This window comes from Galeopterus variegatus, unplaced genomic scaffold (assembly GCF_000696425.1).
Source record: "Galeopterus variegatus unplaced genomic scaffold, G_variegatus-3.0.2 Scaffold3487, whole genome shotgun sequence".
NCBI lineage: Eukaryota > Metazoa > Chordata > Mammalia > Dermoptera > Cynocephalidae > Galeopterus > Galeopterus variegatus.
This window is the reverse complement of record NW_007729598.1, coordinates 211,498-227,072: the sequence shown is the minus strand read 5'-3', so window position 1 is coordinate 227,072 and position 15,575 is coordinate 211,498. Positions and strand designations below refer to the sequence as shown.

The window sequence follows — 15,575 nt, the reverse complement described above, 5'->3', positions numbered from 1 at the left end:
GCCCCTGTCCCCTGTTTCTATTTAGTGAAGGAATCAGTCCTTATCTGCCATTCATTTCTCATTCCTACCTTTTACCTGGCCAGTCATACTGTAAGAACTTCATTTAGTCCTCAATGCATATTTGCTGCCTTTAATTTTCTCTCTTTGCTTTCAGCCTCTTTCCCCTGGCTCATTCTGCACACATCTGTCTTCCTAGAACAGAACTTTTCATCCTCGCAAATGGCCTGCTGAGTTTGTTCCACATTTTATCCTGGAATTTTTAGCTTTGTGGGATCCAGCTTCTCCCTGATTTTCCAGCAGGCATTTCCTGCCATTTCCCTCTGTTGTGCATTGGCCTTTAGTTAAACTAGACTACTTAAAGTTGCTGGCAGACATTTCTCATAAGCTGCTGCCTCTATCCCTTTGCTTTAAGGAGGCTCCTCTGGAATGTGGGTTCCCTTAGTAATTGCTCATTACACTCTCCTTTTTCCCATCCTTTAAAAGCAATTTCCTGCCATCAGTACCATAATATGCTCTCTGATTTGTATCCCAGGGCAGGAGCACTGTTCATATGGAATAAAACACAGTTGTGCTCTGAATGTTCCACAGTTGTTTGTGCACATGGCCGCCCCTGGGGTTGTGCCATGCAGAACCCTGCCTGGGACTTCTCAAGGCACGTAGCGTGCAACTGCATTTTCTCATGGTTAAGTGTGTCAGTGTCTCAGCTCCCTCGTGAGATCTTAAACTTTTAGATAGATGAGAAATTGTCTTGTTTGTATTTGCATCTAGCATAGCTCCTTGTATAACAAATGTAAATATTTGTTAAATGATTGGATGGAAACTGATATTTAGCTGAAACTTAAAAAAACTGTGAGGGTAATTTTAAGTTTGTGGACGAATAGAATTAAAGAATAATATGAATTTTTCCATGAACTTTTTGAAGTACCCTTGTATATGAATATGTTAAATGAAACTTAAGAATATTTTTACCCTTCAAATAAAAATAAAGATACTTATTTTTTGCTAAGTATCTTTCTCTCTCTCTCTCTCTCTCTTCCTTTTTTTTTTTTTTTTTTTTTTTTTTTTTTTTTTTTTTTTTTTTTTTTTTTTTTTTTTTTTTTGGCAGCTGGCCAGTACAGAGATCTAAACCCTTGACCCCAATCAAACCAACTGAGCTAACTGGCCAGTTCCAAATTGCTCTCTTTTATGACACCAGTCGTATTGGATTTAGGGCCTAATCCAGTATGACCTCCTCTTAACTTGATTTATCTGCAAAGACCCTATTTCCAAAGTAGATCATATTCACAGGTTCTGGAGGGACATGAATTTTTAGGAGGCAATATTCAACCCAGTATAATATCTATGTCTCCTGTACTCTTTGCATCACTGTAAAGCTGAGATTGTTTTTTTCTGTTTCACTTTTTAAAACTTTGTATTACTGAAATTTTCAAACATACTTAGGCAGATTACTATTATGAGCACCCATAGACTTGTGAGCCCGTTTCACTTAATCATAGTGAATATAAGAACACAAAAATAGCTCACTGCATTTTTTAATTCTTGAAGCTGAATTTTTAAATTCTTTTGAAATAATCTCTGAGCCTTTTTTATTCCCACTTTCTATTTGGTTGGGTGTTGCAGCTTGTGCAGTCTTTCTTCCTGTTGGTGAAAACCCCCTCTCTTCTTTTTCTAGGTTGTGCTGTGTTGCAGGTCTGCCCAGTGACTGAAACACCTGCTTGCTATGATGTGATGAAAGAGGCCTGCAAATGTGACTTTGATGAATTTGTTATTTTAGGTAAGATTTAGAAACTCAACTGATATGACTACCTGGCCCCTCCTCTCTGCGTACACATACAAACATGCGTCACACGCAATACCACGTTATAGTGGCATTCAAAGAAACTTCTTCCAAGATCAGATTATGCCCCAATATAAAAAATAACATGTTCTTCTTGTTTCAAATGTCTTGATAGCTAACCTCTCATCTCACTTGCAGAACTGAATGAAAAAGCAGATATTCATTATGGCCTGATATCTACTTGGCCTGACATGTATTTCAGTGAAATTTCAGATGAAATCCCATCTTTGGTCATTATCTGTAATCTTATAATAGAAACTCAGAAGAAGAAAAAGAAACTCAGAACTTGAAGCATGGAGATGCTGAATAATTGGTTCTTTCTGAGATGCAGGGAGATATTTTTGTGTTCTTGTAAAATTGTCTATGACTAAGTGAAACAGACTGAAAGACCTCACTACTTTTTTTATTTTCCCACAGAACCTGGAGAGTTTAACAATATCACAGAAACCTGTGGATGTTCCTGCAGCTCCTCTAAGAGGTATCTGTTTATCTGTGCATCTGCACATAGACCCCGGGGCTATCTGAGGCACTGTGAACACTGGGCCTCTGACACCTTGGGCCAACTTTAGCCAGTTGCAATGATCAGAATTACCACCTAGAAATGAAACAAAGTTTCTACAGTGTTTTATAATGTATAAAAGGCTTTTGTATACATTCTTATTTAATCCTCATGGATAGGCTGGGCAGGTTGTACGTGTGTATGCATGTATGTGTATATTTTTCTTTTCTTCTTTTGTTTTTCTTTTCTTTTCTTTTTTCTTTTTTTTTGGTGACTGGCCAGTACAGAGATCAAACCTGGACTTTGGTGTTATCAGCACCACGCTCTAACTAGCTGAGCTAACCAGCCAGTATGTATTTTTAAACCCCATGTTATAGACATAGATACTGAGATGCCTACAGGCTATGCCTCAGGACAGAATGCTGTTAAATAGCAGAAGTAGGGCTTGAACTCAGGTCTTCTCACTCTAAATCCAGTGCTCTTTTCACCACACCTCCAAGTTTGGTACTTTCGGTAAATGAAAGATGCTGTATTTGTTGAGCATGGAGGCATTGTGTTGAGTAGGATACCTGGTGAGTGAGTGGCTCATGGTCTCAGACAATGGCCTCCTCTGAGTTTTGGGGGTGGGAAGAACAGTTAGAAACCTGCGGAAGCCCCTGAGCATGTGTTGAGCATGGAGGCATTGTGTTGAGTAGGATACCTGGTGAGTGAGTGGCTCATGGTCTCACACAATGGCCTCCTCTGAGTTTTGGGGGTGGGAAGAACAGTTAGAAACCTGCGGAAGCCCCTGAGCATACTCCTCATGAATATAGTTTTCCAGTGTTTGCATCTCTTACATTTCAGTGTCACTTACAAGCCAGACTTCAATTCTGCTGAGCTATTAGCCAAAGAGTTGTACCGAGTATTCCGGAAATGCTGGATGTTGTCAGTAGTTGATTATCAGCTGGCGGGTTCTCTGAATGCAGCTGGCTCAGTAGTAAGTATCAAAATAAGTTGGCCTTGAATTGAAATTTCCTAAATTCTCATTTTGCCTGCCCCATTCCCTTCAAACATGCATGTTTCCTTGTATGGTCACTGGGTGCTGGAGGAGACTCAAAATGAATGACAAAACTGGCATGTATTGAGTGCTCATTCACATCTTAATCCTCATAAGTATCCCAGTACGTAGATGTTATTGCTTTTGGTGACTGGCCCAAGGACATTTTAAAGCAATGGACCCAGACCCTCAACAGGGCTAGTGGGAGTCATGCCCCAGGTGGCCTTTTTGAAAGTACACACTGATTCCCTTGTAGAACAGCTGCCCTCTGAGAGCATGCAGCCCGCTGGGGTAGAGAACTTTGTGACAAGGGCTAAAATAGGGGTAGGAAGAAAGCACCCTGGAAGTGCTGGGCAGAGCGTTTACTTTCATCAGGGGAACATGGGAAGGCTGACGGGAGATCTCAGAATTTGACCTAAGTATTAGGCCGGGCAGAACTGTGGCAGTTGGGAACGTGGGGAAGGACATTCTTGGCAGAGGACAGTTGGGGCAAAAGTGGAGGTGCCTGGTGTGCCCCTGAGCACAGTGACTCGGTGTGGTTGGACACTACGTGTTAGTCGGTATCTGTGTGCGGAGGGTCGATCTTCATGGGAAATAAGGCTCAAACGATAGTGGCCAAATTGTGGAGGACTTAGAATTCAAATTTGTGGAGTTTTGATTTTAAATGACAACAGGAAAGTATAAGGTTCAGAGGGGAGCCACTAAACATTTAGAAACAAGGGCATGGAGCTGTTTCTGGGTTAGACTGAAGACAACAGGGTTGCACTGGCAGCATCTGTAAGTCTGTTGACTAAGGAGAGTGAGGCTTCTGCTATTCATAAAAGTATTCCAGGTCAAAATGACCTACTTTCAGTAAGTTCAAAGTGGAAAGAAATAAACTAAAAATACTTAGAAAAGTGCTCTCAGCTGGGTGGTAGTTGAAGCAATTTTTCCACTGCTGGCTTTAGAGGCATGGAGGACTCTTAAACATGTCATTTAGTCCAGTTGAAAGCAGTTTCATGGTAAGTTTTAATGTTGGAAACACATTCAAATGTTATTTTTATTTAAATTCTTAAAGTATGCTTATTTAAGTTGTTTCTAAATCCTTTTATGTATTATGCAGGTTGTAGATGAAGAACGTGTCCGAAGAGACTTTGAATCTAGCATGGACATAGTACAGGAAATTAAATTTAAGTCTAGGATCCGAGGAACTGAAGACTGGGCGCCCCCTAGATTTCAAATCATATTTAACATTCATCCACCACTCAAGTAAGTATGGGCTGCTGCTTGGGCCTCCAAGGCATTTAAAACAAGTGTGACAGGTCCCACCTGACTCTTTATGGAAGTAGGTGAAGGAAAAAAGTAATACGCAGAGAGACACAGGAAATTTTGTTTTAGGAAAAGGAAGTTGGGTGTATTTTTCTGGCTTAGCTTTCTTGGCACCTTGTTTGTCATGGGCTTTTGAGAGCTCTGTAAGTGGAGAATTTAACTATGCATTCCTAATTATGAATATCACGTAGCAGCTGAAAATAACCTTAAAGGGGATTTTTTTAAGTTGCTAGGATTAAAACTTAAAAATCATATACAATAATTTAAAAAGACAGGACACTACAGAAACATGACTATGGTTCCATCAATTTTTTAAGTCCTTCCCCAGAGCCCTCCCTGCAGACATCCCCAGGGCTGGTTCTCTTACTTCTTCACATCTTCACTCAAAAGTCATGAGGTCTTCCCTGGCTGCCCTATCCAAAATGCTCACCTCACCACACTCCTGGCCACAAACTTATACATGTATGCTTGATATTACCCATGCTTCTTATTTTTTATTCTTAGCTTGTTCTTCCTAAAATACTCTTTGATATTTTACTGATTTATCTTATTATTATCTGTCTCCCTCATTAGATTGCAAGTTCTATGGGGGCAGATATGTTGTCTGTTGTATTCACTACTTTATTCCTGGCACATAGTTGGTCCTCAAAAGATACCAGTTTAGTGAATGAATGGCGTATCAAGGAGCTGGCCAGACTTCTGAGAGAATTTGAGGAAGTGGCTTGAAGGGATCATTTCTAGGCCATCTGAGGCCTGGAAAACCAGGCTTTCCCCAGTGAGTAGTGCAAGTCGCCCACTTGAAACTGAGAATTGTTTATTCTGCTGTCAGGGTGTTATAAGGGCCATGAGAATAGTTCCCCTTCGCCCCCTGAAGGTTTGCTGAAAATCACCTGACAAAATGTAGGTTAATAGGAGAAAAGGCATAACAAATTTATCTGATTATAGTTTTACATGACATGGGAGCCTTCAGAATGAAGACCCAAAGATACTGGGAAAATCTCTCATTTTCACAGTTAGGTTCTGTGAAGCAGGGACAGTTGTGTTGAAATGTAACTGGATAAAAAAGTATGATCCAGAGCTAATAGACTGAGGGGAGAAACCCAGTGAGGCCTGTCCAGATTCTTCTCGGCCTCTCTGTGTAGTTTCTTCCTTTTGGGTAGAGGGCAGGACCCCTCCTGAAATGAGAGGTCTTACGACCTACAACAAGACAAGGTAGGCCAGAGAATTTCTTTATGGATGGCTCCAAGACAGAAAGGCAGGGGGAATACTAGAGTATAATTTTAGTCTATGGTTAGCTCTGGGAAAAGGGGGTTGTGGTTTCTGTGACCCACCTTGGGGAAGAGGGATTCTAGTTTCTGTGGCTTGCCTCAAGGGAGAATGAGGCTAAGAGACAGGAGGGCAGGAGGAGGTCAAAGAAAAACTTTGCTATTGAGGCTGCTTCTGAGGCCTTCACTTTGGGGTATCACTTTCTGCCCCAGCAGTGTCTGTAGAAGTGACTGTGGAAGGAAGAGAGATATGGTGGAAAGAGTTTCCTTGGCCTTTGATAGGCAGTCTTTGAAGGAAAGAGACTTTGAGGAGCTCCACTTCGAGAGAGAAAAATAGAAAGCAGAAGTCTATCTGGGCTTCCTCTACCACATTAGATGATAATGCCCGACAAACATTGCAGTTGTATCTAATTCTCTTTAAATGACTCATTTCCCCAGTTAGTCTAGCAGGGAACCATGTGATTGGTTAACCACTGTATCCTGGTGCCTCGGTAAATATTGAATGCCTGAGTCAGAAACTACAGAAACATGACTATGGTTTCACCAATTTTTTAAGTACTTCCCTAAGTTTATTCAGATGTGGAGATATGTCTGCACTGTTGGTACAGTGGTGAATTTTACAAACAGGGTCCTGCCCTTATGGAGCTGGCTTACTGTCTTGTAGGGAAAACATAATCATCAGCCAAGTAAGTAAATAGTAATAAGGGTGACGTGTGTAACAAAAGAGAAAGTCAAGAGCACTATGGGATTTGCAGCAAGAGAACTTAATCTGGGCTTGGGGACTAGGAATGAGAGGTTTCATGAGGAAGTGATTGTCTCCACAAGAGGGGAGCGTGTTCATCACGTGCAAAGGGACTGTGGCAATTGGAGTCCCATGTGTCTGGAAAGTAAGAGGAGAAAATGTGCCACAGAAGTAGCAGAGCACAGATTGTAGACAGCATTATCAACCATGTAAATAATTTTGGGCTTTTCCTGACAACTTCCTCTCACTCTTAGGATAAATTTTTTTTTTTAAACTTTTTATTTTGAGCTAATTTTAGACTTTTAGAAGAGTTGCAAAAATAGTACAGAGAGTTCCCATATCCCTTAATGTCAACCCAACTTCCCCCTAATGTGTAAACATCTTAAAAAATCATAGTATAATTATTACATCTGAGAAATTAGCATTGGATCCTATTAACTAAACTACAGACTTTATTCAGATTTCACCAGGTGTTCCACTAATGTCCTTTATCTATTCCAGAATCCAATCCAGAATTCCAATTGAATATAGTTGTCATGTTTTTTTAGTCTCCTTCAATCTCACACACATTGAACATGACATCTCACCCTTTACCACTTCATGTGCTTCTAAATGAGGACATTAAAGTTACCACACCAAAAAAATTAACACAATTCCCTAATGTCTACTGCTGGTCAATTTTCATTATTCTGAAGATATTATTTTTCCATCCAGGTTCCAATCAAGTTTCATACTTTGCATTTAGTTATTGTTTCTCTTTAGTTAGCTGTATTCGAGAATTGCAGTATCCAATATGGCAGCCACTAACCCATATGGCTATTTAAAATTAATTTAAATTAATTAAAATTAAAAATTCAGTTTGTCAATCACACCAGCTGCATTTCAGGTGCTCAATAGCCACATGTAACTCATGGCCTCTCCTGTATTAGACAGCACAGAACATTTCCATTCTCACAGAAACTTCTGTTAGAAAACCCTGTTCTAGAACATTTTTCTCCTATTTTTTCCATGACATTGACTTATTATCAGATGAGAACAGCTGTGGTTTAGAGTAGGATTTCCCAACTTGAGTACTATTGGCTCTGTTATTAGAGGTGTGTGTGTGTGGGGGGGGGGTGTTCTGTGAATTGTAGGATGCTTATCAGCATCACTAGATGCTAGTCACATCCCCCAGCAGTGACAACTGAAAATGTCTCCACACGTTTCCAAATGTCCCTTGAGAGGGCAAAATTACCCCTGGCTGAGAACCATTGGTTTAGGATGCTTTGTTTTGTTTTGTTGTAATGAAAGGACTTCGGAAACCAAAAGAGGTTGACATGATTGTGTATTGATAGTATAACAGTATGAATTCAATGAGGTTCAATGAACAAGTGAATGGATATTGAGATGTTAGGATTGCAGATGATAGGGAAAGGTCAACTATATGAGGGAAATTTTTTGTCTTCTGTCCTTTTTCTTCTCACCTTGCTAAGTTTGATCAGGAATGTAGAGTACAGGGGCCAGGGTGTACCTTTTCATGGTTTATTTAGTGCCATGTTTTTTGTTTCTTTTTTGCATTTTTGTGCCTCCCCTACCTTTTTTTCCCATGTAAAATGGTCCCCAAGCATAGGGTTGAAGTGCTATCTAGTGTTTCTAAGCACAAGAAGGCTATATTTACCTTATGGAGAAAATGTGTGTATTTGATAAACTTCATTCAGGCATCAGTTATAATTCAGTGTTATAGATCAACAAAATGTGTTAAATAAGCTTTAACAGAAACACACATAAAACAAGGTTATATATTGATCAGTGGTGGAAAATGTCACCAGAGGCTTGCAGTACCTAACTCTGTATTTCTCCAGGAGCAATGGTTCACTGTTGGGTAATTCAGTGGTCATGGTACCTTTATAGAATGAAACTACCTCAAATAGTGAGAGTCAACTGTATTTATTTGTTTGCTTTTAAAAATCAACTGCAAGTGTGACCTGGGCCTGAGGGATCACTCGGGCACATGCAAAGGCATTGGCTCCTCTTTCTTTCCCTCTATCAAATGCAGCAGAGGAGGAGTGGGCTGTGATGGCTCAAAGCTGGAGCTGCTGCGGTCCAGGCTTGGGTGGGAATTCTGCTTGCCTGCTTACTGTTGTGTGTCCCTGCACCTTGCTCAACTTCACTGTCTTGTGTTTTCATCAGTGACATGGGAGAAATAATAGTTCCTACCTCATTGAGTTTCAAGCATCAAATAACATAGTATGAGGGCACTTCAAAAGGTTCATGGAAAGATTTGTATCATCTTTTAATTCTGTTTTTCCATTAACTTTTTGAAATAGTTTTACACATGTAAAACATTTAACCAAATATTCAATAGAGATTTGCTCCTGTGATCACTCAGGACTTGTTCATTCTTTAAGCCATTATTTGGAAACTGTATTCTGAATCTGCATTGTGCTAGGTACTGTAGTAGCTACTTTCCATTCATTATTTCATGAATTTTCACAATATATATCAGCTAATATTTGTATTATGGCTTATGATATTATAATTACAGAAAGACGCACGAGTCAAACCCTGAATGATAAGTATCAGACTTGGTTCATGTTAGACTCTAGTGCTGAGGGCATATAGGAGACTTCAACTGAATTGTTTTCTTCCTTAAGCTGAGTGGTGAGTGCATAGATATTTGTCACATTAGTCTCTGTACCTTTTGTTTGTCAATATATCTTATTAAAGATATTGCCAAAAGCAATAGCTGTTCATTTTAACATATTAAAAAATGCAAAGAGCAATTCTTTCCCTTCTTTCCCTCACCGTCCAGAAATATTCATTGTCTACTTTTTTGGTGAGCATCTAGACTGTGTATGTATCTTTTTAAAAAACAAAATTGAGATTGATCCGAACCCTCGGCGGGAGCACCGCTGCGCTTCCCAAGCGGCGCACTGTAGCAGTGTGCCACCAGGCCGGCCCAAAAACAAAATTGAGACTACATTATACATATCTGTAACTGGATGTCCACTTCCCATGCTCTTCCATGTACTTAATAGGCTCTATGGTACTTCACGTTGAGCACACTATACTTATTTAACAAGTTGCCCTTTGATGGGCATTTTGGTTGCCACCCTCTCTCCCCTCATTTATAATGAAGAGGTGCTGTAATAAACACCTCTTTAATCTTTGTGCCTGTTAGCATTTCCATCTGAGGGAGTTACAGAAGTAGAATTACTGCTGCACATGTAGGAATCAAAGTAGTCACAGAAATGTCTTCTTAACATCAGCACAAGAGTGAGTGCCCATCTCTCTACACCTCACCAGCTCTGGATCTTCCAAATTTGTGACAATCTGAGGCAAAACAGAGTATCGCACTGTTTTAATATGCATTTCTTTGATTATTACTGAGATTGTTTTTCACGTCTTACTGGTTATCTGCATTTCTTCTCTCCACGTATTGCCCATTCTGTCCTTTGTGCATGCTTGCTTGTATTCCTTTCCCTCACTGGAACTCTTCCAGGTGCTACTGCCTGACACTGTACCTGTACTGCTTTGTAATTTACAAAGCACTCTTCCTACCTGCCGTATCACTCCATCTAGTAGCCTGGAGAAATTCCCACCTACCCTCAGTTTTCCTGCTGGTGAGAGGTGGGGTCTGGACTGACAGCCAGATTTCCAGACCCTAAATCAAATGTTTTTTGATTTTTGCTACACCGTGGTTTGCAATGCCCATCCTCCAAAACCAGGAGTATTTGGGGAGGGCTCTGTTTTCCCAACATTTGTGCCACCAAAGCAAAGCTCATGAAATGGCCACAGTTTAAGTCCCCAAGGCTCTGCTGGAGCTTCCCCACTTGTCATGAGTTCGCGCGTGGCTTTACCATCAGGAAACAGTCGCTGAGCCTTGATCCCTGCGTGGGCATCTGGGGTGGGAGTGGACCAGGCTAGATTTTCAGCGTGGTGTGCAGGGCTCAGCCCCGCTGTCCTCGCCCCGCTGTGCTCGGCAGAGTTTGTGAAGCGGCTCCGGTACTGCGAGTACCTGGGGAAGTACTTCTGCGACTGCTGCCACTCGTACGCCGAGTCCTGCGTCCCTGCGCGGATCCTGATGATGTGGGACTTCAGGAAGTACTACGTCAGCAATTTCTCCAAGCAGCTGCTGGACGGCATATGGCACCAGCCTATTTTCAACTTGCTGAGCATCAGCCAAAGCCTCTATGCGAAAGCCAAAGAGCTGGCCAGAGTGAAGGTGAGCGGCTGCCTTCTCAGAGGCAGGAAGCCCGCGTGGCTGTCGGCAGTGTCCCGCGGCAGGAAATGCATGTCACCCTAGGTCAGGGCCTCCACAGACAGACCCCCTCGAGAGGCAGATGTACGCGAACTGAATGGAGCCTAAGCTTCCGGGCCTCTCACCTGTTACCTACCTCACATAAGTGGAATCATACAGTATTTGTCTTTTTGTGACTGGCTTATTTCACTTAGCATAATGTCCTTGAGGTCCATCCATGTAGTAGCACGTGTCACAATTTCCTTCCTTCTTAAGGCTAAGTAATATGCCATTATATGTATCCACCACATGTTTATCCATTTTTGGACCCTTGGGTTGCTTCCACCTCTTGGCTGTTATGAATAATGCTGCTATGATCGTTGGTACCCCAGTGGTCTTCTAAAAAATGTTTATAGAGAGGTCTGTCAAACCAGGTGATGCCATGGCCTCCAGAAATTCTATTTCTAGAAGTTTATCCTAAGGACATACCTATAGATATGAGCAAAGATTTAGTTAACATATTTTTTATAAGAAAAGATATTAAAAATCTACTAGGTGTTCAGTAATAGGATAATACTTAAAGTAATACCACATCATAGTATGAAATATTTTATAGCCAATAAAGATTTAGGCATGAATCCATTGAGAGACTTTTAAGTGGAAAAAGAGTAGGTTACTCAAGGAGGTTAAGATAATTTGTTATAATAGATGGGATCATAGATTTTTAAAAAATTTTGTTTTGTTTTAAAGGGGTTTTTTTTTTCAGTTTTAGATGTTTACTTAATGGTGATGTATTGCTTTGAATTGCATTTCTTCAGAAGGAGCATGTATTCTATAGTTATTTGGCTTTGAGCCTATACCTCAAGGCATTGACAAGACAGGTTAATTCTTCTTAGGGCCTCAGTTTTCTCACCCATAACATGTAACAACACCCATACTTCCTACCTTCTACAAAAATTTTTTGAATATTGATTCTGTGCTTCAGATAAAAAAAAATCAGTAGATCTGTGTTAAGTCCAGGAGAAACATCAACACAAACAGATCATTGCCTAATGCATCAGACACATATGCAAGGTGACGTGAGGACATAGAGGAGGTGGCCTTTAGCTCAATTAGGAGCGGGGTGGGCTAGAGAGCAGGCAAGGCTTCCTGGAGAAAAAGCCTGAGCCTGAAGAGTAAATTAAAGCATAGAAGAGGATAACCTCCGGACAGAAGATGCAGTGTGAGCGAGCATCCCAGGCTGGGTGAGAATTAAAGCCTGCTTAGCATTAGTAGAGAACCAAGTCCAGCATAGGCCGTGGCTGGCTTGGGAATGCAGCGATTGGTGCTGCCATTAACTGATTTAGGAATTTGGCAGGAGACGAGGTGGGCTTGGAGAAGATTCAGTTAAGTTTTGAATGCTCTTGGGACTCCTATGTGACCTTGACTGCCAGCAGTTGCGTGCACGAGTCCTAAGCTCAGTGCTGGACTCATGGGGTTGGGAGTCACATGCCTGCCTGTGAGCAGTAATTCTCCCACAGGCTTAGACAATAGTTAGGGATACTGTTTGTACTTGGACTTTAGCTGGAATGAATAAGGTAGTAATTTTGATTACTGGGTAATCAAACAGTACTTGATACACATTTTTAAGACTTGATAAACAAATTTTCAGTTTTCTTTTGCTCAGTTCATGCATGGGCAGCCTGCAAGAGAGGCATTTCTCTGCTTGCTCAGCTTTTTGAAATCGGCTTTTATGGAATTTTAACTTCCTGGCTTCCAAGAAAACTTGCAAAATGCAGAGTGGTGAGCAAGGTTCACTGTAGTTCTTGGGGCTATATTTTTTAAAATTGAGTTAAAAAAATTAACTGTGAGTGCCAAGAGAAAACAACCAGCCCCATTCTTCCCCAGCCTCTGTGTGGGACGGTTTCTGAATTCCTCTTTGTTTCCTCTCTGGCAGTGCATTAAAGGAGTTTGAGCAGGTGCCGAGACACTTGACTGATGAGCTCCACCTGTTCTCCCTGGAGGACCTGGTCAGGATCAAGAAAGGGCTGCTCATGCCCTCGCTCAAGGACATTCTGAAAGCTTCCCTCGCACACGTGGCTGGCTGTGAGGTGAGGGTTTGCCTGGAGCAGCTGTGTGCCTGAGCTGTCCCTTATGCGCCAGGGCCTGGTCTGGGTGTTCTTCACTTGACCTCAATTAACTCTCACACACTCTGAGGGAAGTGGTATTTACAGATGAGCAAGCCGAGGTTCAGAGCTGTGACGTAATGGACTAAGATCATTCTGCTCATGAGTGGTAGAGTTGGGGTGCAAGCCTGGGCCAAGGGACTCCTTAGTGTGTGCACCCAGCCCCACTTGGGGCCTGCTCTGCTCTGAAGTGCCACGTACAGCCATGTGGACTCAGCATTCAATGGAACAGGAAGCTCTATGTCTACATGACTGAAGAATTCCAGTGCAGCCATCAAAAATGAAACTAGATAATTTAAGAACGCTTTGTTTAAAATTATGATCTTTTCCTGGTGCCTTAAATAGCCTTGATGAGAAATGGGTGAATTCATTTCTTTGCTTCTGATCTATTCATTGCTGCAGGATACAACATCCTTTTCCTTCTAGAGGCTGGAATCATAGACATCCAAAAATTAATGCTTATAAAGTTCTATAAAAGTGGTAACTCAGCTTCTTCATCAAGTGAAGCATTACCAATGAGGGTTGTAACTTTTTTCTTACAGCTATGTCAAGGAAAGGGCTTTATTTGTGAATTTTGCCGGAGTACGACCGTCATCTTCCCATTTCAGACCACAATATGTAGAAGATGTTCAGGTATCTTAGTAATTTAATAATATAGCTTAATAATAGCTTAACAACTTAAGTGCAAAGTTAATTTAAGTTTAATAATTTGAGCACAAAATTAACTTAAGTTGAATAATGGTTTAATAACTTAAGCACAAAGTTATTTCTTTAAAGTACAATGATGCTTTGTATATTGGAATGGCGATAAAGTTCTGGGCACACAGGGAGGAGTATTTGCATAGGGCAGGGATAAAGGATGATGTCTTCTGGTACAGGGTTTGCATAAAGGAGATGGTCCTCTTTTGCCTATGCCTGCCCCTGTTTTTGTAGTTGGATCATAGTTATACCCAGCATTGAAGTGTTGTCTCTGGCTACTTTTTGCAGAAAAGGTGGCTGACCCTTGTTCTATGGTATTAGTGCCTGAGGGAATCCCATGCTCTCTCAACTGATTCATAGGAGGAATCCTGGTAATAATTCTGCCTTCATCCTTGTTATGTACATTTCTTCCTCTTAGGCCACTCTGGTGTTGTCTCCCCTAGCCCATTAGGTAGTGTCGCAGGACAGGTTCCCCAGCAAAGAGACTTTGAGGCAGGGATTTGCATGTAGAGTTGCATGTTCTCCAGCTCAATACATGTGTGGGCTGTGAAGGCAGCAGGATGGGGCAGAAGGAGATGCTGAACTGTGGTGTGGTTGCAGTGAAGTCATGGGAACTCGTTCCCCAGCAAAGAGACTTTGAGGCAGGGATTTGCATGTAGAGTTGCATGTTCTCCAGCTCCATACATGTGTGGGCTGTGAAGGCAGCAGGATGGGGCAGAAGGAGATGCTGAACTGTGGTGTGGTTGCAGTGAAGTCATGGGAACTCTGGAGCTGTGATGGCTTCTCAGCACTGTCCCAACTTGGAAACACAGGACCTGCTGAGCCTTTCATCTCCACATTGACCAGTCACTAGATGCAGGCTAGCACCAGGAAGGGGGCATGATCTTGGATGAGGCATTTTTAGGGCCATTTCTAGAAAAGCAATGCTTCATCCCAAGAAGCATCAGCCACCAATTGTCTCAACAACTGGAGGAACATGGACCTTGGTGCTCTGGTGGGTCTTGGGGCACCGCAGCATACACTACATCAGGCTCTCTGAGGCTCATGTTCATGGCCTGTTGAGGGATTTATAAGCACTGTGAGTTTCATCCTAGCTGGTTTCTTTTTAGAAGACTCTGTGTTTTGGATTCAGAGCCCTCCCTCCACAGGATGGGAATGAGTGTCTGTAGGTGGGTGAGAAAACAATGCAGCCCATTTGCTGATGGCTGTCCTCCTTCCTTACAGCATGCAGAGCTTGCTTTCACAGACAGTGCTTCCTGTCCTCTGAGTGCCCCCGGTGTGCGAGGATCACAGCTAGGAGAAGGCTTTTGGAAAATTTACCCTCTGCAGCAACATGATGCCCCTGAGTATCATGAAAAAGATTGTTCAACGTGCCTTATGATAACACCAATTTGTGCCTATCATTGGTAACATTGTTTTAGATATCGGGTATTGTATATTGAAAAAAAGATGGTCAGTATTCTCTTTATTGTATATATTTGTTTTAAAAGAATGCAGATTCTTTGTTATTAAACATAGGGTTGTTGCTAGTGGTTTTGTTTACAAATGTTCATTGTTTTTGCTGCTACTGGGTTTTTATAAAAAGGTTTTTTAGATACTTCTTACATTGTATTTGAACAGTTGTATTTAGCTAATATTGGAGCCTGTTTTTTTAAAAAAAATTATTGTAACTGACAAGATGAATTAATCAGTTCCTCTTCCATTAAAGCCTGTTTGGTGAAACTGATTGTCAGTACTTTCAATGAACAAAAATCTGCTCAGGCTTTTTTTTCCTTCAAATAACAAACTTCTACTTAGATGCCATT

General features: G+C 41.4%; 1 protein-coding gene across 1 annotated transcript; it reads left to right on the top strand.

The window, feature by feature from the left end:
• Positions 1-1,672: 1,672 nt before the first annotated feature.
• KIAA0226L (KIAA0226-like ortholog) lies at positions 1,673-15,186 on the top strand (the record flags this gene model as incomplete). The annotated part of the gene is given in 9 exon segments (XM_008585196.1): positions 1,673-1,774; positions 2,255-2,315; positions 3,180-3,312; positions 4,475-4,624; positions 8,731-8,779; positions 10,614-10,958; positions 12,833-12,996; positions 13,614-13,704; positions 14,995-15,186. Coding segments are annotated over 9 exon segments (1,208 nt in total), but the record flags the coding sequence as incomplete, so codon positions are not given.
• Between the last annotated feature and the right edge of the window lie 389 nt (positions 15,187-15,575).